The following is a 22,316-nucleotide window of genomic DNA, read 5'->3' on the forward strand; positions in this document are numbered from 1 at the left end:
TAAAGAGTGAAAAGCCAGTCTGGGAATTTCTTTTAAGGGATATTTCACTTTTGTCTGATGGGCATATTTACCCCACCTTTTTTTTGGATAACTCAATGATACCTATTCATTTCAGAGCTATTTAATGAGTACCTACTATGTGCCAGATACTCTCCAAGGCACTGCAGAGGCAAAGATGATTGCAGTCTCCTTTCTGTTCACATGAAATTCACGTTCTGGTAGAGAAGACAAATGACAGAAGGAGGGGACCAGAATGTGCACGTGGCGTTGAGGGAACAGAATCCAAGGAGGGGGTCTGGAAGTCACTGTTCAACCTTTGGTATCTTGAAACACAAGTAATATAAACACTAACACTAGTAATATATACATGTGAACATGGAGAAATTCTAGTTGCATTTTAGAGGGTCACCAGTTTTAAAATAAGGCCTCACAGCCTCAGACAGTGTGACTAAGGCTGTAATATTTTGATTCTGGGTGACTAAGAGGTGACAGGTGTATAGCCTGAGGAAGCCACCCAAGCCCACTCGCAGGCATGTGGAAACAAGCAGTGCTGAGTCAGGGTTCAGGTTAGCAGCAGGAGCTGCTAACCCACTGTGAGAAAGTGGACCAAGAGCTAAATGACAGTGAAACATAAAGATACAGAAGTTTCCACGTGATGTTTTTGTGGTTGATCAATAAGTGGCCTACTCCTAAGCGTTTCTGAGAAACATTAACCATATACAAGAGCCTTCCAGCACAAGTTAGCAAACAAGATATAAGTCGGTGTGCTTTTGATTTCAATAAAACTGACATTCTATCTGGTTGGGGGTGGGGTGGAGAAAGGAAGGGGAAGCACCTGGATGTTGACAGATTATTAGGCACAGGAGGAATCTGAGTGGGAGAGACACACATCTGTAGAGAAAAAAACGTGGGAGAGGTGGTGGAGAGAGAGAGAGAGAGAGGAAAAGTGGTAAAGGTGGCGCGGCTCTGCAGGCTGGCTTTCCCGCCCCGGCTGCAGAGGCACACACATCAGCTCCAAGGTGCAGACACAACAATCAAAGCAGAGCATCTTCTTCAGTGAGCAGGTCTGTGTAATTACCACTTATCTTTAACTGTAATATATTCCAACCCCACTGAAGGATTCTCAGTGTGAAACTAAACTGCTACATTAGAATCATTAGGATCCGTCACAGTAACTGTCTTAAGAAACACAAATTGTGGGCTGTTCCCTCCCAGACCTACTAAATCAGACTTTCTAGGGTGGGGTCAGGGCAGTCTGAATTAATCAAGTGATTCTTACACTCAGTAGACTTTGCAAAGACTGTGAAATGGGAGTCCCTGACACAAAGAGGCATGTCCTATTTCTCTCTGTGTCCAGAGTCCAGCAGCAGACCCAGCACAGTGAATGCTCAATAAGAGTATTGAACTGAACTGAATACATTGAAGAGATTTTTTAAAGAAAAAGTGACTCAATTCTACTGCCCCCAAACAGCTGATATCATTTTCCCCCATGTGCTCCTACCCCATGTACACAGCTTTTATGTTGAAATTGCAAACTACAATCAACATTTTTCAACACATTTTCTCTTAAAATACTTCATTTGACATGTGTTCATACAGATTTTTTTTGAGTTTTGAAAAGGTTTCCCTTAGAAGACCCTAACTTGTGCAGTGCTTTCCAGTTAGGCTGAAAGACCCTTTTACGCAGACTTCAATGTTTCTCACACAATCCTTTTTAAAAAGATTTTATTTATTTTATTTTTAAACAGAGGAGAAGGGAGAGAAAGAGAGGGAGAGAAAGATCAATGTGTGGTTGCTTCTCACATGTCCCCCCATGGGGGACCTGGCCCGGAAACCCAGGCAAGTGCCCTGACTGAGAATCAAACTGCTGATCCTTTGGTTCACAGGCCAGTGCTCAATCCACTGAGCCACACCAGCCAGGGCTCACACAATCCTTTTTAAGTATTATCCTTATTCTGCAGATGTGCATACAAACTCAGAGGTGAAATAAGTTGCTTCAGGTTCCAGGGCTCATAAGTAGAATGTCAGACCTAAATCAGAGTCTTCTCCCTCTATGTCTGATACTCTTTCACCACACATCCAGCACACGTTCTGGCAAGAATCTGATCCAACAGTTTCCTGATACAAAAACCTGAAGGCAGAATGTGGAAGATGGAAATTACATTTAAAGAGATACCTGTCCAGCTATGTCCTAACTGTACAGGAATCAGTTCTTGCCTTTTGGGGCACTGAGAAGAAAACGTGTATATTAGTGGAAACCTTCAGTAAAAAGAACTTCCTGTTCAATGCAAATCCATTTCTGCAATCCCCAAATGAGGAGGGGCGGGATTGCCCAGAACATTCTAAAATTGTAACTAAGATTCTTCAGTAGTAGTACAAATACAGAAAGAGGAACAATTACTATAGGCTGTAAGACATATAGGAAGAAGGCACTGGAGACTTTAATGCTTTTCTAACATGGAGACTGTATCACAAGCTACTTGGGTAGCAGCTGAGTAGATAGTGGAGGGAAGCACCTGTCTACCAAGAGAAAGGCCCAATTAAGATAAACTGCCTGGTAAATAACCTAGTGGGGCAGCCCTTCAGGGAAGAGCAGATTGTTCAGCTGAGTAGTTATGCTGATTTTATTATGGAGAAGGCTGGGAAGAAAAATTGTTGCTGTGTGCCTAGTTTGTTACATGTGCATGCTATGAAGAGGCAGGTTTTGTTACTACTATGAGGTCACAGTCAGACTTTGTCAAGGATAAAGTTACCTATTTAGGTTAGAGTGTTCCTATTCACTGAAAGGGCAATGGGTAAATTACTAGGGACAGGGCAAAATCCAAGAGGAGGGTAGTTTATACATCATAGGCAGGGGAAGGGATATGGTTCCTTAGAGATTTTTCAAATGCAGATCCTAGGAAAACAGCAAACCAGAAGTTCTTGCTGAGCCAGTGTGCAGAGGAGGTTATGAGTCAGATCATAATTGTAAATGGCTCAGCTTCTGCAAAACAGTTCCCACTGGGTGTAAGTGTGTTTGTGGTATGAAAGAATCCTTTGCTGGATGGGCTCACCAAATTTCTGTTCTTAGAATATCATCTCGAAATATCAAAGGTCCATCAATTTGGGGAGGGTATTAGTAATTCTGACCAACATTTTCTCATCTATGTTTCTATACATATTCTGGGATAATCCTAAGAAAACGGTAGGGCAAATATGAACATAAACTCATAAAAAAATTGAGGCAAAGTGAACTTAAATATATTGCTGGGTCTGGAGCCCTTTATTCCATTTTCAATGTTTCTCTTTACTAGAATGTATTTGAGCTCAATCATAGTATTTCTTCACATTCTTAAGTCTCTTCTTTCTGTACAGAACAAGAAAATCAGAGGCCACACCATTTGTTTTGCAAAGTGTCCAGTGAACTCCAGGGCTTAACATGCAAGATTCTTTGATTACTATACAAAGTTCTGTGCTTTCAGTTTCTCTGGAGGCTGAGAGCAGTGAACTTTGGTTGTAGTCTTACTCTCCCTCAATATTAGGTACTCCAAGTAACCAATCTTCATAATAAATAAATACCCCATTAAACCAGATGAATTTGAGGCACAATAAGCTAAAAAGGAACAAGGTCCATGATATACTATGAATCCTTTAAAAATTTTCATAAAACTGTAATGCAATGTCCAAATGATAGTCATATTATTCATAACAATTATTAACAGCAAAGATGCAGCAGTTATTGAAGAGTCATGAGCTTGTTAATTCAATAGCTGCCTGAATGACAGTTTAAGAACCACCTAAACTTCTCAGCTCATTATAAAGGTCCCCTAGAAACTCCCACAGTGTGCTAATTACAGCTGTAGATTCACTGGATAAGAACTAACTGGACAAGAGCTAACTGGAGCCTTAGTTGCCCAGAAGGGCAATCAGGGCTGCTGGTAATGGTAGCAGAACGTCTGTGTTTCTGGGGTGCGCGTGGGGGGTGCCGACCATGATCTCCTAAGATCTGTCTTATGGAAGTCCTGGTAATCATTTTGGTATAGGTTGACTAAGATTGCATTTTGCTTTTCTTAATGCTTTTTCTATCTTTTGATATGGAATAGAAACTGGGAAGAAACTATAATCGGATATTACTCCCACCTGTTTTCTTTTTATTATACATATTTTAGATTGCATACTGAATACAAATATTGATCAGAAGCCAAAAAGCCCCACACGTTTCTTATCAATTCAATCCAGGCCAATCTGTCTTTCAACTCTGCATTTTTAGGTTCTTGCCTCACCACTTACTAAAATAAATATATGAATAGCAATCTGATCCAAGTAAGTCTCTTTCATCTATAATTATCTGAAACAAGAGATTTAAAGAAGAGTGGAGGTAATCCATCTTACCAATTGCATCTTCAATGCCGGTCCAGTCATGCTTGAATGTCTAGATTCAATTTACAGAGAATATGAATGTGTGACACTGTAGGGGGATGCTTCTGGCAGACCCTGTCTGAGAGGGGCAAAGGGTCAAACAGTGCCTTTGCTGTTCTGTGACAGCTGGAGTCTCTGGGCTGGGTAAGAGGGTGGGAGAATTATGTCTAGATCTGGAATGGATCACTCACACAATTACGTTCTTGTCAGAACAGCAACAAAAAGACAGCACAACTTCCCCAGGCAAGAGGACAGCCAGATGGAAAATAACTACTTTTCTCCACCTACTTAAAATTTGAAATGAGAATGAGAATTAATGATGGAAAAAACATTTCTAAGTTTTAGAATATACTCTTTCTTGGGTGGCTGAGCTTACTATTTTGAGGTGATGTTTAGAAATCTTGGGAAAACAGAATCTGATTTTTTCCTCATTGGAAACTGGTTACTCAAGTAAAAAAATAACACCCACAAATAACCTTTTAATTCACAAATTAAGCCCTATAAGAATATTATTATAGCCAAGGCCAGGTAGCTCAGTTGGTAGGAACATCATCCCGTGTACCAAAGAGGTTGATCCCTGGTCAGGGCACACACCTAGGTTGTGGGTTTGATCCCTGGTCGAGGTGCATATGGGAGGCAACCGATCGATGTTTCTCTTCCCCTTTCTTTCTCTCTCCCTTCCTCTCTCTGTAAAACCAATAAACATATCCTCCAGTGAAGACTAAAAAGAAGAAAGATTATATAATATTACAGTTGGTCCACAACTATTAAATCTATAGTGTTATTCATTATACATTGAAGTACACAACGCTGTATGTAGAATTTGGATATCCAAGTATGAGCTGACACTCGGACATTTTAAAGTTTCTTGCTATTGATGGTGCCCACAGGCAACACTTTGTTTTGGCATTTTCACCATCTTTGTCGGATACCAATGTTTGTTTTTGTTCAATTATCGGTAGAAAGAGGAGGAAGAGAAAGAAATGGAAGGAAGGTGGGGGGGAGGGGAGGGGGAGGAATAGTAGTAGTAATAGTAGTATTACTGAGCCAAAGGTGAAAACAAGTAAGCTTATCATAAGTGGCAAGTGTTTGGCTTCAACCAGATACTCATTGTGTGATTAATTATGAAGGAAAAGAATAAAGAAATAAGTATGAATGTTTAAAAATAACTGGAAGCCACAAGATGATCTTACTTGCATAATGCTCTACAGCTCAATTATGGTGGTGCTGGGCCCAGATCCAGGATTTGGGTTTCTCTAATTCAGTATTCTATCACTTTCTCATTATTGATTTTTTTTAGGGAGAGACAGGACAGGGGGGAGGGAGGGAGACATCAATTTGTTGTTCTATGTATTCATGCAGTCACTGGTTGAGTCTTGTATGTGCCCTGACCAGGGATCGAACCTGCAACATTGGTGCATTGGGATGACACTCTAACAACTGAGCTACTAGTCAGGGCCTCTATCACTTTCTTTCTGATGCCCTGCCAACATGCTAACATTACACTTCTATCTGGTTCTTCGAAAACCACTGGAGGCATGATTCCTGATAGCCTCGGAAACCATTAGTGTATCCAGTTTGAGGTTTGTGAATGTTTGTTGATTCTTGCTCCACAAAAATCAGTACAGTATCAAGACCTGAATGTCAAAACAATATTGGCCGATGTTGCAAATGCTTTAAAATGATTTTTTTTTGTATTTTATCTTCCAGGGCTAAATATGACCTTTTCAGAAATGTCTTCTCTAGGAAGCTTATTAATATTTGACCTGTTCTTTACATTTTTTATAGCACATGTCCTATGAATTTATCTCTTTAGCCCAATGGTTGAAGTAAACCTTATGGAAGCCCTAATTATCACTCTTTAAAAAAAAAATCCTCAGCTCTGGCTGACGTAGCTCAGTGGATTGAGCGCGGGCTGCGAACCAAAGTGTCATAGGTTCAATTCCCAGTCAGGGTACATGCCTGGGTTCCAGGCCACGGCCCCCAACAACCGCACATTGATGTTTCTCTCTTTCTCTTTCTCCCTCCCTTCCCTCTCTAAAAATAAATAAAATCTTAAAAAAAAATCCTCACTTGAGGATATGCTTATTGATTTTGGAGAGAGGGAGGGAGAGAGAAAAAAACATTAGCTGGTTGCTTCCCATGTGACCCCTGACAGGGGATTGAACTCACAGCCCTGACCGGGAATCAAACCCACAGTCTTTTGGTACATGGGATGATGCTCCAGCCAACTAAGCCACCTGGCTAGGGCACTAATTATCTTTTATTCTGTCCTATACTTTGTATCTAAGTCCAAGGAATTAAAGTTCCAGGGAAGTAAATTTTAGTTCAGCAAAAGTTACCAATTAGAGAGATTCAGAAATGAAATGAGCTATTACATGGGATATTGAGCTATTTGCCAAGAGATGTTGCCTGGGTACACAGGATGTCTCTGCATTAGACAGAAGTGTGACCTTGACAACCTCTCAGTGACTTCTGTGACTTTCAACTCTAACATTCTGTAGCTCAATTCAGCTGTCTGATTTTGAGTTAGGTTAAAATTAAGTGCATAAGCTAACTCAATAAATAACCTAAGACAAGTCATCTAATGAGACTTAGAGAGTTGATTATTCAGGCAGCCGTGCCTTTCCACAATTATTTGATAATACAAATTCTACTGAATATACAATCTACTGTAAGTCTCCACATATGAAACTTAGAGTTAAAAAATTGTGTGGCCTTTCAGTTTTACATATTTTCATGTAATTATTATATCGACTCTGAGGAAAATGATGTATGAGTTCATTACACAGTGTTTTGTCCAAAATCATACATGCAAGGTGCCAGAATGGTCAGGTCAGAAACTCTTAAACCAGTGATCTTCTCACTCTAATAGACATCATTACTCTGACTCCCAAATTATTATACCTACCCTTTAGCATTAGCTATAATTGCATCCTCATCTTGGAAGAAAATGCTTTTTTGTCAGATTTCCCTGGGAAAAGGACCAATGGAATTTTAAAATATAACTACTTTTTTCTTTCATAGGTATCAAAAATCTATTTTACTGATTATCATAGAAGTTATATACATCTAAAATAAACTAATCACAATAGTGATTAGTTTAAATAATTAATACATCCCATTAGCTATTATAATGAAAAGTCAGTTTAAGGTACACTGAGACAAAGAAATATGGCCCAAATGAAAGAACAGATCAAAACTCCAAAAAAAAAAAAAAAAAGAACTAAGAGATGAAGAGATAGCCAACCTATCAGATGCAGAGTTCAAAACACTGGTAATCAGGATGCTCACAGAAATGATTGAGTTTGGTTGCAAAATGGAGGAAGAAATGAAGGCTATACAAAGTGAAATAAAGGAAAATATACAGGGAACCAACAATGAAGGGAAGGAAACCAGGATTCAAATCAATGATTTGGAACGAAAAAAAAGAAACAAATATCCAACCAGGACAGAATGAAGATATAAGAATTCAAAAAAATGAGCAGAGGCTTAGGAACCTCTGGGAAAACTTTAAACATTCCAATATCCAAATCATAGGGGTGCCAGAAGGAGAAGAACAATAGCAAGAAATTGCAAACTTATTTCAACAAATAATGAAGGAAAACTTTCCCAGTCTAGTGAAGGAAATAGATTTCCAGGAATCCCAGACAGTCCCAAAGAAGTTGGACCCAAAGAGGGACACACCAAGGCACATCATGATTAAGTTACCCAAGATTAAAGATAAAGAGAGAATCTTAAAAGCAGCAAGAGAAAAGGAGACAGTTACCTACAAAGGAGTGCCCATAAGACTATCAGTTGATTTCTCAAAAGAAACCTTGCAGGCAAGAAGTGACTGGAAAGAAGTATTTAAAGTCATGAAAGGCAAGGACCTACATCCAACATTACTCTATCCAGCAAAGCTATCATTTAGAATGGAAGAGCAGATAAAGTGCTTCCCAGGCAAGATCAAGTTAAAGAAGTTCATCATCACCAAGCCTTTAATTATATGAAATGTTAAAGGGACTTATCTAAGAAATAGAAAATAAAAAACTATGAACAGTAAAATAACAACAAACTCACTATCAACAACTGAACCTAAAAAGCAAAAACAAAAACTAAGCAAACAACTAGAACAGGAACAAAATCACAGAAATGGAGATCACATGGAGGGTTTTCAGTGGGGAGGGGAAGGGGAAGAATGGTGGGTAAGATATGGGAATAAGAAGCATAATTGGTAGGCATAAAATAGATGGGTAGAGTAAAGAATGGTGTAGGAAACAGAGAAGTCAAAGAACTTATATGTACAACCCATGGACATGAACTAAGGGGGTGGGGAATGCTGGAGGGATGGGAGATGCGGGATGGAGGCAAGATAAAGGGGGAAAAATTGGGAAAATGTAATAGTATAATCAATAAAATATACTTAAAAATAAATAAATATGATCGAACTACAAAAAAAAAGATGTGATCAACACAAAAACATCAGTTAAAAATTAAGTTTATTGGGGTAATATTGGTTAATAACATATATAACTTTCAAGTGTACAATTTTATAATAAATCATCTGTACTTTCCACTGTGTGCTCACCATCCAAAATCTAGTCTTCTGTCACCATATACTTGATTCATATCTTTAACTTCTTCATCCTCCCCCACCCCCACTCCCCTCTGGTAGCCATCACACTGCTGTGTCTATGAATGTTTTGTTTGTTCATTTGTTGCTTTCTGTTTTACATACCACATATGAGTGAAATCATATAGTAGTTCTCTATTTCCATCTGACTTCACTTAGCATGATATTCTCAAGATCCATCCATGTTGTTGCCAAATGCACTGTTTCATCTTTTCTTATGGTGAATAGTATTCCATTGTATGTGTATGTATATATACACACCATTCCTTTTTATCCAGTCATCCCTCAGTGAGTAATTAAGTTGTTTTCATGTCTTGGCTACCATGAATAATGCTACAATGGACACAGGGTTACATATATTTTATGACAAGTATATTCTAATTTTTTGGTTAGATATCCAGAAGAGGGATTGCCGGGATCATAAGACAGCTCTATTCTGAATTTTTTGAGGAACTTCCATACTGTTTTCCATAGAGGCTGCGACAATTTATACTCCCATCAGCAGTGTATAAGGATTGCCTTTTCTCCATATCCTCTCCAACATTTGTTATTTCCTGTGTTACTGATAACAGTCATTCTAACAGGTGTGAGGTTGTATATCATTGTGATTTTGATTTGCAGTGTCCTTACAGCTAGCGAAGTTGAACATCTTTTCAGGTATCTGTTGGCCATCTGCATGCCTTCTTGGGAAAAGTGTCTGTTCAGGTCCTTTGCCCATTTTTAATTGGACTGTTAATCGCTGCTGTTGACTTATATAAGTTTTTTTAAAATACATTTTGGATATTAGCCCCTTATCAGAGATAGCATTTGCACCTATCTTCTCCCATTGGGTTGGCTGCTTTTTTGTTTTGTTGATAGTTCCTTTTGCTATGCAGAAACTTTTTAGTTTGATGTAGGCCCATTCATGTATTTTTGCTTTTACTTCCCTCGCCTTTGGAGTCAAGTTCACAAAAATCCCTCTGAGACCAAGGTCCATAAGTTTAGCACCTATGTTTTCTTTGTATTTTATTGTTTTAGATCTTATATTCAAGTCTTTAATCCATTTTGAATTAATTTTTGTGTAGTGTCAGACAGCAGTGTCATTTCATCCTTATGCATGTGGCTTTCCGATTTTCCCAGCACCACTTGTTGGAGAGGCATGCCTTTCTCTACTGTGTTTTTAGACCTTCTGTTGAAAATTACTTGCCCACATATGTGTGGGTTTATTTCTGGTCTCTCAATTCTGTTCCATTGGTCTGTATGTCTATTTTTCTGCCAATACCATATTATTTTGAACATTTTAACTTTGTACTATAACTTAAAATCAGGGGTGTGATACCTCTGGCTTTTCTCATTTTTTTCAGGATTGCTTTGACTACTTGGGGGATTTTGAAGTGGTCCACATAAATTTGAGAAATCTTTATTTCTTTGAAAAACACCATCGGGATTTTTACAGGGATTCCATTAAATGTGTATATTGCTTTAGGTAATATGGCCATTTTAACTATGTTAATTCTTTCAGTTCATGAACACATTTTCCACTTCTTTGTGTTTTCTTCAATTTCCTTCAACAACGTCTTGTAGTTTTCAGTATATAAGTCCTTCACTTTGTTAAGTTTACAGCTAGGTATTTTTTATCCTCTTTGTTGCAATCATAAATGGGATTGTCTTCTTTATTTCTTTTTCTGATATTTCATTGTTAGTACATGAGGTCTGTGCAAAAAGTATCCAGCCATGTAATATGAAAAATACAGACATTTATTGAAAAAGTTATAAGAAACATTGTACGCAGGACAATAACACCTCTGACTCCTTCAAAGTAGGCACCTCGGGACCTCACACAGTTCTCCAATTGCCACCAGCTGCTCCAATGTATTTTCCTGAATCTCATGAATGGTCTGAAATCTCTTCCCTTTCAAAGGTGATTTTAGTTTGGGGAAAAGCCAGATATTGCAGGGTTCCAAATCTTGGCTGTAGGGGAGGAGTGTCACCTGGGTGGTTTGATGTTTTGCCAAAAAACTCTACATTAGACGTGATGCATGAAGGTGCCAGTCACCAGTTGCCTACAGCTGCAGCCTTCTGAATCATCTGAATAGTTTCCATGGAGAAATGTTCAAGCTTCATGCAAAATTTGGTGCAGCTTCGTTGCTCTACTAACTCATTTTGAATGTGATAGCCACTCACAGTGCACAGTGAGTGCACAGTGCTCACACAATGGGGTCTACTGCTCCCACTGACTAGTACAGTGAAGTTGTTATTGTTTACACATGTGCATTCCAGTCCACTCTCCTTGGCTGCCAGGTTACATCGATGTCGTGCTAACCGTTCTCCTTACATTAACAATGGCTGGACTTTTTCTGGACAGACCTCATACAGGAAAGCAATGGATTTTTGTACATTGATTTTGTATCCTGCAACTTTATAGTATTTGTCTGCCATTTAGAAGACTCTTTTGGTGGAGTCTTTAGGGTTTTTGATATATAGAGCCATGTCATCTGCAAACAGTGATAGTTTTACTTCTTCATTTGTTATTTGAATACTTATGTCTTTCCTTTTGACTGCTGTGGCTAGGACTTCCAGTACTGTGTTGAATAACAGTGGTTCATTAGAGGAAAAGCTTTCAGTTTTCAATTGCTGAGTATATATTAGCTGAGGGTTTGTCATATCTGGCCTTTATTATGTTGAGGTACTTTCCTTCTATACCCATTTTATTGAGGATCAACAGTTATTAAATGTGATTTTTTCATCCAATCTGATGAAAGAAGACTTCAATTTAGAATAGCAAATTTATTAACTCAAGACCCAAAGAAGGAATATTTTCTTCTATAATGTTTAGTAACATTAAATGGAGAATAATGTTACAGAGAATAAGATGGGCATTTGTCATAGGTTAAATGGCAAGCTAGAAAAGATCCAACATTTTATTTTTAGCTACTAAATGTTTCTCAAAGGTCGCACAAGGTAGTGATCTAACCATTAAAGACAAAGTAAAATACACAATCTCATCCTCTCTTAAAGTCTGAAAGGAACTTTGAAACCATCTTGTTCAATACCTTCATTTCTTATTAATTGATATAATGGATTTGAGATTCTACCTGCTATAAGTATGTCTTCTTGAGAGAATTCATCTTTCCATGAAATGCCCTGTACTTTATAAGAAATCATGATCACTTTTATTCTTTATATGTTATATGCTATGGTATGACAAGTACATTTTGAAAACTTCTGTATTTCTAAAATCCAAACATGCATCTGCTATATGCACATTCAAGTACAGTACCTGTGGCTTGGGCAGTTTCCCTCAATCAGTCTTCCATTTATAAAAGACATGAATGAGTAAATCTTGGAAAAGGGATGACGTCTTTGATATTGTCAATTCCCAAGATACACTGCAGATAGCGTTCAAATCCCATCCCAAAACCTCCATGTGGCACAGATCCAAATCGACGGAGGTCCAGATACCTGATTTTGAAAAAGAGAGAATCATCACCTATAAATGCTGTTCAGGGTCAGCTTTATATTAGAATTTATATATATATATATATTTTTGAATATTTTATTTATTTATTTTTAGAGAGGGAAGGGAGGGAGATAGAGAGATAGATAGAGAGAGAGAGAGAGAGAGAGAGAGAGAGAGAGAGAAACATCAATGTGCGATTGCTGGAGGTTATGTATGGCCTGCAACCCAGGAATGTACCCTGGCTGGGAATCGAACCTGGGACACTTTGGTTCCCAGCCCACTAGAATTTATATTTTAAAGTGTTTTGTAATCATTTGTGGTCATTGACATTATTGTGGTAGACCAGTCTTTTGCTCCACAGATGGATGAAGGACACAGAGAAGTTCAAGTGATCTGTTTAATGTTACCCTGGCAGCAGCAAACCTTGTCATGTATTCATGAACTTTGGTTACATGATCCTTTTTCTTTTATTTATTTAATTATATACAGAAAACTTGCTTCAGGAAGCTACTAATTTTCTTCAAAATATATTCCTTTCCTATTTCTTAGTATATTAATAATGCTCTCATTTTCCTTACCAAAATCATAGTTTGATACACAGAAGAGACTGAAGAGTTTTGTCTGATAAATTATAAAATGATATATAGATTAGATTATAAGCTACATCAAGGGCAGGAGCTACGTTTTATTCAACCTTTTATCTCCAGTGCCTGCTCTGGAGTAGATGCTTACTGTATGAAGATTTATTGTTTGAAGGTACAAAAATACACTCTTGAGTGCTGGAGTGAGGAGAAATTCTCAGTTCTCTGCTTTAAGCCTACGGAAGATGTCCAGAGCCGTTTTCCTGGAAGGCTAGACAGCCTCTGAAGCCCATCCATGGACGTTCTATTCCCACTTAAGGTGGCTAGAAATGCACAGAAAATGAAACAGCCAAGATTCAAACTCAGATGTCAACACACCAGCCTGAGAGAAAATTATTTCGGGAAAGAAGAGGGGGAAGAATATTCTGTAAACATTTTTATGTCATTTGGTGGGAGAATTCTTGGGTTATATAATGTTAATTAAAACAAATGTATAGCTTCTTGAATGATTTATAAAATCATTCTGAAGTTCCAGAATCAAACTTCAGCGCCATGGCTGGGAGTCATTTGACAACTCTAGGGTAAAGACTATCACCTGTCTCCCACTGTTAACAGTAATGGATACATGTATTAGTATTTGATATGGTTGAGATGCAGTACTTATCTTTCTAAAATAAAAAATGAACTGCAACTAGGTGAGTTATAATCAAGTGACAGATCTATAAACAGGAGTATCTAGTATAAAGCTTAAGATTAATAAGAACTGTCAGGAAAAATGGATGGAACACAGTCTTCAATAATTGAAATGTTTGGTAGCTGAATTAACTCAAAGTTTGTAAGGCATGGGGGCAGGGTATACATTGATTTAATGAGAAAGTGAGATAAAGGGCATATCAAACCACCTGCCACAAACACCTGCAGGATGTGAGCTGGCGGCTAGAAGTATAGCAACAGCTTAGGTGGTTCTGTATTTCTCATACATTGATGTCAAAACACTGGTATAAATGTCTGAAAGCTAAATTTGGCATTTTTCTTCCCTTTGCTTTTATAGATGGAAAAATCCAATTCTAAGAAACAATATATATTTGATGGATTTTTGTTACATTTATTCTAGGGTAGCCAGATTTTAGAAGAGTTGGTACCAAATTTGTGGAACTAGTTACAAATTTTATTTGCATATGGCATGTAGAAATAGGAAGTGAGTAGATTCCTAGACACCTGGGGTGGCCACTCACAGTGGGGGAAACACCAGCAGAGGTCACAGACATGAAGATTTTTAAAACTCCTTCTACTTTGAAATATTATGATAACCATTTAAAAGGGCCAAGGTTCAAATAATACACATTTATGTTTGGAGATCTTAACAGTTTGAAAACTTTAGCTGGGAAAAGAATAGTACTGAAATGATTAATAAAGACCAGAAAAGGCCTAAACTTATTTAACCAATAATTAAAATGTGCATTTAGCTAGTTTTTACACACTATGGACATTATCTTCTAGACAGAAGCTGACATGAAATGCATAAGCTTGAACAATCAGGCTCATCTACCTAAGAGCAAAATTCAGAACAAAGGAAGGAAAGGGGAGGCGGGTGGAGAACTAGCATTTACGAGCTTCTACTCTATATACGTACTTAGCCTATATTGTTTCTTTTCATCCTTACAATAACCTTGTGAAGTAGATATGATCATTCCATTTTTCAGCCAAGAAAACCAAAACTCAAGAGAGATTAAACATGCCTAAAATCATTACTGGTTAAACAAGAAAACAAAGATATTCAAGGCCCAATACCTGAACCCAATTTTAGGCTTTCTGCACTTCTGAAATCTAGTTCCTTTATTACCAAAAAGTGAGTGTGTAATTTGACCCTTCCTTCACTTGAGGGCAGGTGAAGAATTAATAATATTGTTGATATTATTATGCCAAGATCCCACAGGAGTGCTATAACCCAAATATAAATTAAAATTTGCATATATTGAAAAGTACTGAAAATTATTTGAAGAAAGGGTCTGAGGAAAGAAAACCAGCATGACTTTGGAGAAGTAAATGTATGAATGCAGACAGGTGATGCTCTCGGGGCAGCTTAGATTTCTACAGTTGGTGAAGATCACTTAGTTCAAGCCCCTAATTTCACACATGGAGAAAATGAAGCATAATAGTTAGGAACAAAGTCCCAGCTCTGTCTTCTAACTGTGTGTTCTTAGTTAAGTTAGTTAACATCTCTAGACCTCAGGTCTGCACAGGCAATACAAAGGGAATAAGAATAGTACCTAACTCACAGGGTATTATGCTGATTACATGAGATAGTATACATCAAAATTTTAATAGTTACCTAGAACACAATAAGTAATAAACAAATAGCAGCCATTATTACTATTTTTCAAGGACTCAGAAGGAATAAACAATCTTGTGAGAATTAGTTCATTGGTTTTAACACTCTTTCATAGTGCCTTGGGATAAAAAGCAAAACTGTATAATGCTCAGACCAACAGCTAGAATAACAATCATCAGAGGCCTCATTCTTACCATTGGTAGGCTTCCGTCAGTCCTGAGCTGTAAAAGGAATACAAAAAAAATTCTCTCAGAGAATGTCAGTAAGATAAATAAATATACTAACCACCAAACATTTGTTCTGGGTTGTATGGTTGTTACAGAGAAGTACACACCAAAGGTTATGCTCTCAAATCCCATGCAATTTAGTTGAGGAGATGAATCTTTACTATATGGTAAGAAAGGTTAGTTAAACGATAGTCCCAGGTATTACCAAGTAAGTGGTATAGTCGATAAATGCTACAGAAGGAAAGTATGGTCCAGGGACCAGGAGGAGGAGTTCATTTCACAGGTACATATTGTTCTGTGACAGAAGGAAAGCACTGCTCCTGCTACCTGAGGTTGCTTCAAGGCACACACAAACGAGGGGCAGAGACACACCTGACACTCTGTACATTAAACTGGTAATACGGATTCCGAAGCTACCTTCCTAGTATTAGTATAATTGCCAATTGATTTTTCCCAATTAAGTGTTAAAGTCTTAAGCTCTTAGTACTCATTAAAAGTAATTTTAGTTCTTTAAAAAAGTGTTTGAGATCACAGTGTGTCTGAAAGGATCAGGATGATGAAAAACTCAAATATATAAAAATACAGAACGTGTAAACAGAAGTCACAGGCAGCTCTGTGAGAGAGGAAAACATATCCATTTCATTAGGAAAGATACATTTGGATATTATCAGATATTAGGAAAACATTTAATGTCATGAGGCAAGTTTCCTGAAGGAAGGAAGCAAGCAAAGAAAACAGACCAATTAATCTTTCAACAGATGAGGTTTCTTGCCATGTGTGATTTTTATTGTGCTTAAAAAAGACCCAGAGAATCTTTAAATTCTTTCCATCTAAAGAGTTTGACCTTTACTTCAATTCTGTGATTTTCCCAGGACATTCTAACATTATTGTTATAGTAAGGAGTTGGTACTCTGATTTTTAAAAAAAAAAAAAAAAAAAAAAAAAAGAGTCCTCCCGGAACATATTTATCCCCTTTCTTCTGGACCCTAACCAAATAGAGCAGTTCAAATAATTAAGATTACAAAACCAAGTTACCCAACAGATTTATAGGTTTGGACCTTGGAAAACATCAACTTTTAAAGCATTTCTCCCTTAGGAAAAGAAGGCCTTTACAAATGGCTAATTCAGCAGGATATTTTCAAACGTTTTTATGGCTTTTCCAGGTTACTATGAAACCCAGTATTATCTGGAGAAAAGGATTACGCCTTCAACATGGGAGAGCCTTTTTTTAAAAGTCCGGCACAGAAAAAGTGGAAGACGCGGAAAGCGGGGGTTTATAGCCTTGGTTGGTGTAGGAAGTCACTGCGGTGAGCTGGCAGGCCATCATGTATAGGAGTGGTAGTTCAATTAGAAACATGATGCCCTGCTGCTCTTCTCTAGAACACTTTCTGCGTGTTTACGGATTCATTTCCCAGGTCTCAAACAGCAAGTTAAAATAAGTTATTCGAATAGCTAAATTAAGACCCTTACACAATGTAGAAAACCCGAGGAAGGGAAAACTGCTTCTCCTAAATATGAGCTTAGCAGATATTTTTAGTATCTTTCTCTTTCCATCTTTATCCTTTCTCTGGCTCAGAATCTATTTTTCTTTATGTCCCTATAAGAGTCATAATTTAGAGTAAATAAAAAAGAACAGAGAGAAGAGAAAAATTAAAATGAAGGACAAGCTTTAAAGGAAAATCTCCCTTCCCCTTATATCATTAACTTTTTAAAAAACCATTTTCATAGGAAGAGACACATACAAATACTGGGCAACTTTTACTTTGGCCTTGTTTCACATAAGAGTTTCATTCTTTAAGAAAGGGAAGCTGAGAAAAGTCGAGTAACAACTTGGTCAAGATCACTCAGAATCTGAGTTTCAGCTGTTGAGGCTCATGAACTGTTCTCTGTTACTCTGTCATGACTGCCTTTGAGGTCTCTGTCCCGTTTCTGAATTTTGTTTCTTTTAGGTCTGACCAATACCTGGCCAGTCGCTGCTCTAAGAAATGGTACCGTTCCTCTCTGAGGCTTCCTCCAAAGAGCTCTCCAACTCCAGGAACCAGAAGATCAACAGCTGCAACCTAAAAAGGAACAAAAAATACACATTACATTTTCAGGGGATTCAACCACTGTCAGATTCTCAAGCATGTGAAACTTTTCACATTTTGACAACTGGCTGATTAACTGCTTACCAGAATCTTACTTCTGTTTTGTTCATGTTCCATTTTAATATCAAATGTTTAATATTATCTTTAGAATACATGCTACATGAATTGCAGGTGGACAGTTTCCTTCAAATGTGTTTTCTTCACAAAATGTGATATAAATGTTAATTATAAAAAATGTAAAAAATATTAAAAATCATGGCCCTGGGCAAAATGAAAGGTGGCTTGTTCCATATTCTGTCAGGGCACAGGCCTGGGTTGCTGGCCTGATCCCCACTTGGGGCATGTGTGAGAAGCAGCCGATCGATGTTTCTCTTTCACATCAATGTTTCTCTCCCTTTCTTTTTTCCTCCCTTCCCCTCTGTAAAAAATAAGTACATAAAATCTTAAAAAAAGGAAATATTAAAAATTAATTACCATCATGCAGAGGCAATTATATTTTGGCTTCAGGTTCTTTTCCTTATATATTTAAAGAGTATCATAGAGATAAACTTACACATAAAAGTTTACCATTCTAATGTCTTACCAATATAGAATGAATATTTTTTCTATTTAGTTAAAGTACTTTGCACACTTAATGTTTTAACAGCTGAACAGTTTACTGTTGAGGAGTATCATAGTTTTTATTTAACTGCTTTCCTTTTGTTGACCATTTAAGGGTATATGTGTGTTTGTTTTCTCTTATAAATAATGTAACAATGAAGATATTTCTTTAATTTGTAGTATTTGTAGAGACATGTCAAGTTTGTTCTGATTATCATCAAAGAAGTAATATCAAAACAATAAGACACCATTTTGGAGTTATCAAAGTGGTGAAGATAAAAGACAACACAAACAACACGGGCGAGAGAATGCACACATCAGTACTCTCAGACATTTGATATAAACTTTCTGGTCAGCAACTTGGTAAAAAATAATCAAAAGCCTTAAAAATGCAATATGCTTTGACTCAGCAATAGCAGTTCTAGGAACTAGTCCTAACAAAATAATCAGAGATACAAAAATAGGGTTATCATACAAGATGTTTATTGCAGCATTACTTATAACAAGAAATTCAAATGTACATCAATAGGAAACTCAGATAAATTTTAGACATGAATAGGAAAAGCAATGACAGCCATATCATGAGATGTTAATTGCCACAGTGACATCTTTTCACTTATTTGTATTTCCTTATTTTCTATAATAAAGACACTATTACACTTTTGTAATAAAAACAATAAACTTTTAATAGGAAAAATGGTAGCTTGATAATTTACTTTGTATTTCTTTCTTTTTTTTTAAAATCAACAAAATATTTTTTTTTATTAATCATTGTTCATATACAGTTTTCTCCTTTTTACTCCCAATCCACTCCCCCCTCTCACCCTCCCCACTTCCCTCCCATTACCACCCTCCCCTTAGTCTATGACCATGTGTCCTTTAAGTTTGTTCCTGTGAACCCTTCCCACTGTCCCCTTAAATTCCCTCTTCTCTCCCCTCCGGTCACCATCAGCCTGGCCTCTATTTCAGTGTCTTTGGTTACATTTTGCTTGTTTCTTTGTTTTGTTATTTAGGTTCCTGTTAAAGGTGAGATCATATGGTATTTGTCTTTCACTGCCTGGCTTGTTTTGCTTAGCATAATGTTTTCCAGCTCCATCCACGCTGTTGCAAAGGGTAGGAGCTCCTTCTTTCTTTCTGCTGCATAGAATTCCATCGTGTAAATGTACCATAGTTTTTTGATCCATTCATTTACTGATGGGCATCTTGGTTGCTTCCAGCATCTAGCTATTGTAAATTGTGCTGCTATGAACATTGGGATGCATAGGTTCTTTTGAATTGGTGTTTTAGTATTCTTAGGATAGAGTCCCAGCAGTGGAATTGCAGAGTCAAAAGGCAGATCCATTTTTAGTTTTCTGAGGAAGTTCCATACTGCTTTCCATAGTGGTTGTACCAGTCTGCAGTCCCACCAACAGTGCACTAGGGTCCCCCTTTTCTCCACAACCTCTCCAACACTTGTTGTTTGTTGCTTTGTTTATGATGGCCATTCTGTCTGGTGTGAAGTGGTATCTCATTGTGGTTTTAATTTGCATCTCTCTGATAGCTAGCGATATTGAACATCGTTTCATGTGTCTTTGGATATTCTGTATGTCCTCCTTGGAGAAGTGTCTGTTTAAGTCCTTTGCCCACTTTTTAATTGGATTCCTTGTCTTCTTAGAGTACAGTCGTGTAAGTTCTTTATATATATTGGAGATTAGACCCTTGTCTGAGGTGTCATTGGCAAATGTGTTTTCCCATACAGTTGGTTCTCTTTTAATTTTCATACTGTTTTCTTTAGCTGTGCAGAAGCTTTTAATTTTGATGAGGTCCCATTTGTTTATTCTTTCCTTTATGTCCCTTGCTCTAGGGAACACGTCATTAAAAAAGTCTCTTCGTGAAATATCTGAGATTTTCCTACCTACGTTCTCCTCTAGGACTTTAATGGTGTCATGTTTTATATTTAAGTCTTTTATCCACCTTGAATTTATTTTTGTATATGGTGTAAGTTGGTGCTCAAGTTTCATTTTTTTGCACGTGGCTGTCCAGTTCTCCCAACACCATTGGTTGAAGAGGCTATTTTTATTCCATTTTATGTTGCTGCCTCCTTTGTCAAATATTAACTGACCATAGAGACTTGGGCTTATTTCTGGGCTCTCTGTTCTGTTCCATTGGTCTATGTGCCTGTTTTTACGCCAGTACCAGGCTGTTTTGATTACAGTGGCCTTGTAATATAGTTTAGTGTCGGGTATTGTGATCCCTCCTACTTTACTCTTCTTTCTCAATATTGCAGCAGCTATTCGGGGTCGTTTATAATTCCATATAAATTTTTGAAGTGTTTGTTCTATGCCTGTGAAATACACCATTGGTACTTTTAATAGGTATTGCATTGAATGTGTAAATTGCTTTGGGTAGTATGGACATTTTGATGATATTAATTCTTCCAATCCATGAACACGGTATATGTTTCCATTTGTTTGTGTCTTCCTTGATTTCTTTCTTCAGTGTTGTGTAGTTTTCTGAATACAGGTCTTTTACCTCTTTGGTTAGGTTGATTCCTAGGTATTTTATTTTTTCTTTTTTGCTATTTCAAATGGGATTTTTTTCCTTGATCTCTGCTTCTGCTGTTTCATTGTTGGTGTACAGAAATGCCTTTGATTTCTGGATATTGACTTTGTATCCCGCTGTTTTGCCAAATTCATTTATTAGGTCAAGCAGTTTTTTGGTAGAGTCAATAGGATTTTCTATGTATACTATCATGTCATCTGCAAACAGTGATAGTTTTGTTTCCTCCTTTCCGATTTGGATGCCTTTTATTTCTTTTTCTTGTCTGATTGCTGTGGCTAAAACTTCCAGTACTATATTGAATAGAAGTGGTGAAAGTGGACAGCCTTGTCTTGTTTCTGATCTTAATGGAAAAGGTTTTAATTTTTGCCCATTGAGAATGATGTTGGCTGTAGGTCTCTCATATATGGCCTTTATTATGTTGAGGAATGCTCCCTCTATTCCCACTTTGCCGAGTGTTTTTATCATGAATGGGTGCTGTACCTTATCAAATGCTTTTTCTGCATCAATTGATATGATCATGTGGCTTTTGTCTTTGCTTTTGTTTATGTGATGTATTACATTTTCTGACTTGCGAATATTGAACCATCCTTGCATCCCTGGAATGAATCCCACTTGGTCATGGTGTATAATCTTTTTAATGTATTGTTGGATGTGGTTTGCCAGTATTTTGTTGAGGATTTTAGCGTCAATGTTCATCAGTGATATTGGCCTGAAGTTTTCTTTCTTTGTTGTGTCTTTATTTGGTTTTGTAATTAGGATGATGTTGGCCTCATAAAAAGAGTTTGGGAGATTCCCATCATTTTGGATTTTTTGGAATAGTCTGTGAAGGATAGGGGTTAGCTCTTCCTTAAATGCTTTGTAGAATTCTCCTGTGAAACCATCTGGTCCTGGGCTTTTGTGTGTTGGGAGATTTTTGATTACTGCTTCAATTTCTTTTGTTGTTATTGGTCTGTTCAGACTTTCTGCTTCTTTTTCATTGAGTTTTGGAAGATTATATTTTTCTAGAAATTTGTCCATTTCACCTAGGTTTTCAAATTTCTAGGCATACAGTTCTTCATAGTAATTTCTTACAATCCTTTGTATTTCTGTGGTATCTGTTGTAATCTCTCCTCTTTCATTTCTGATTGTGTTTATTTGGGTCTTCTCTCTTTTTTTCTTGATGAGTCTGCTTAAAGGCTTGTCTATTTTGTTTATCTTTTCAAAGAACCAGCTCTTGGATTCATTGATCCTTAGAATTGTGCTTTTAGTCTCTATGTCATGTAATTCTGCTCTGATCTTGGTTATTTCCTTCCTTCTGCTTGCTCTGGGCTGCCTTTGTTGTTGTTCCTCGAGTTCTTGTAGACGTAGGGTTAGGTTATTTGTTTGGAATGTTTCTAACCTTTTCAGGTGGGCCTGTATCGCTATGAACTTCCCTCTCAGGACTGCCTTGGCTGTGTCCCATAAATTTTGGGTTGTAGTGAGTTCGTTTTCATTTGTTTCCAGAAACCTTTTGATTT

The 22,316-nt window shown here is 37.3% G+C and overlaps 1 protein-coding gene across 3 annotated transcripts in view; it reads right to left on the bottom strand.

Annotated features, from left to right (window-relative positions):
• Positions 1-11,882: 11,882 nt before the first annotated feature.
• The window catches only part of NARS2 (asparaginyl-tRNA synthetase 2, mitochondrial), a 118,816-nt gene continuing 108,382 nt past the window's right edge, over positions 11,883-22,316 (bottom strand). For all 3 annotated transcript variants that reach the window (XM_045818125.1, XM_045818124.1, XM_045818123.1), the window contains 3 exons: positions 17,555-17,652; positions 15,560-15,586; positions 11,883-12,454 (listed from right to left, as the gene is read on the bottom strand). In XM_045818125.1, the coding sequence (XP_045674081.1) occupies positions 12,310-12,454; positions 15,560-15,586; positions 17,555-17,652 (270 nt within the window). In that variant the 3' untranslated portion in view covers positions 11,883-12,309. The remainder of the gene's footprint in view (positions 12,455-15,559; positions 15,587-17,554; positions 17,653-22,316) is intronic.

The sequence above is a fragment of the Phyllostomus hastatus genome, unplaced genomic scaffold (genome assembly GCF_019186645.2).
Source record: "Phyllostomus hastatus isolate PE091 unplaced genomic scaffold, TTU_PhHast_1.1 phas_scaffold_317, whole genome shotgun sequence".
Lineage (NCBI taxonomy): Eukaryota > Metazoa > Chordata > Mammalia > Chiroptera > Phyllostomidae > Phyllostomus > Phyllostomus hastatus.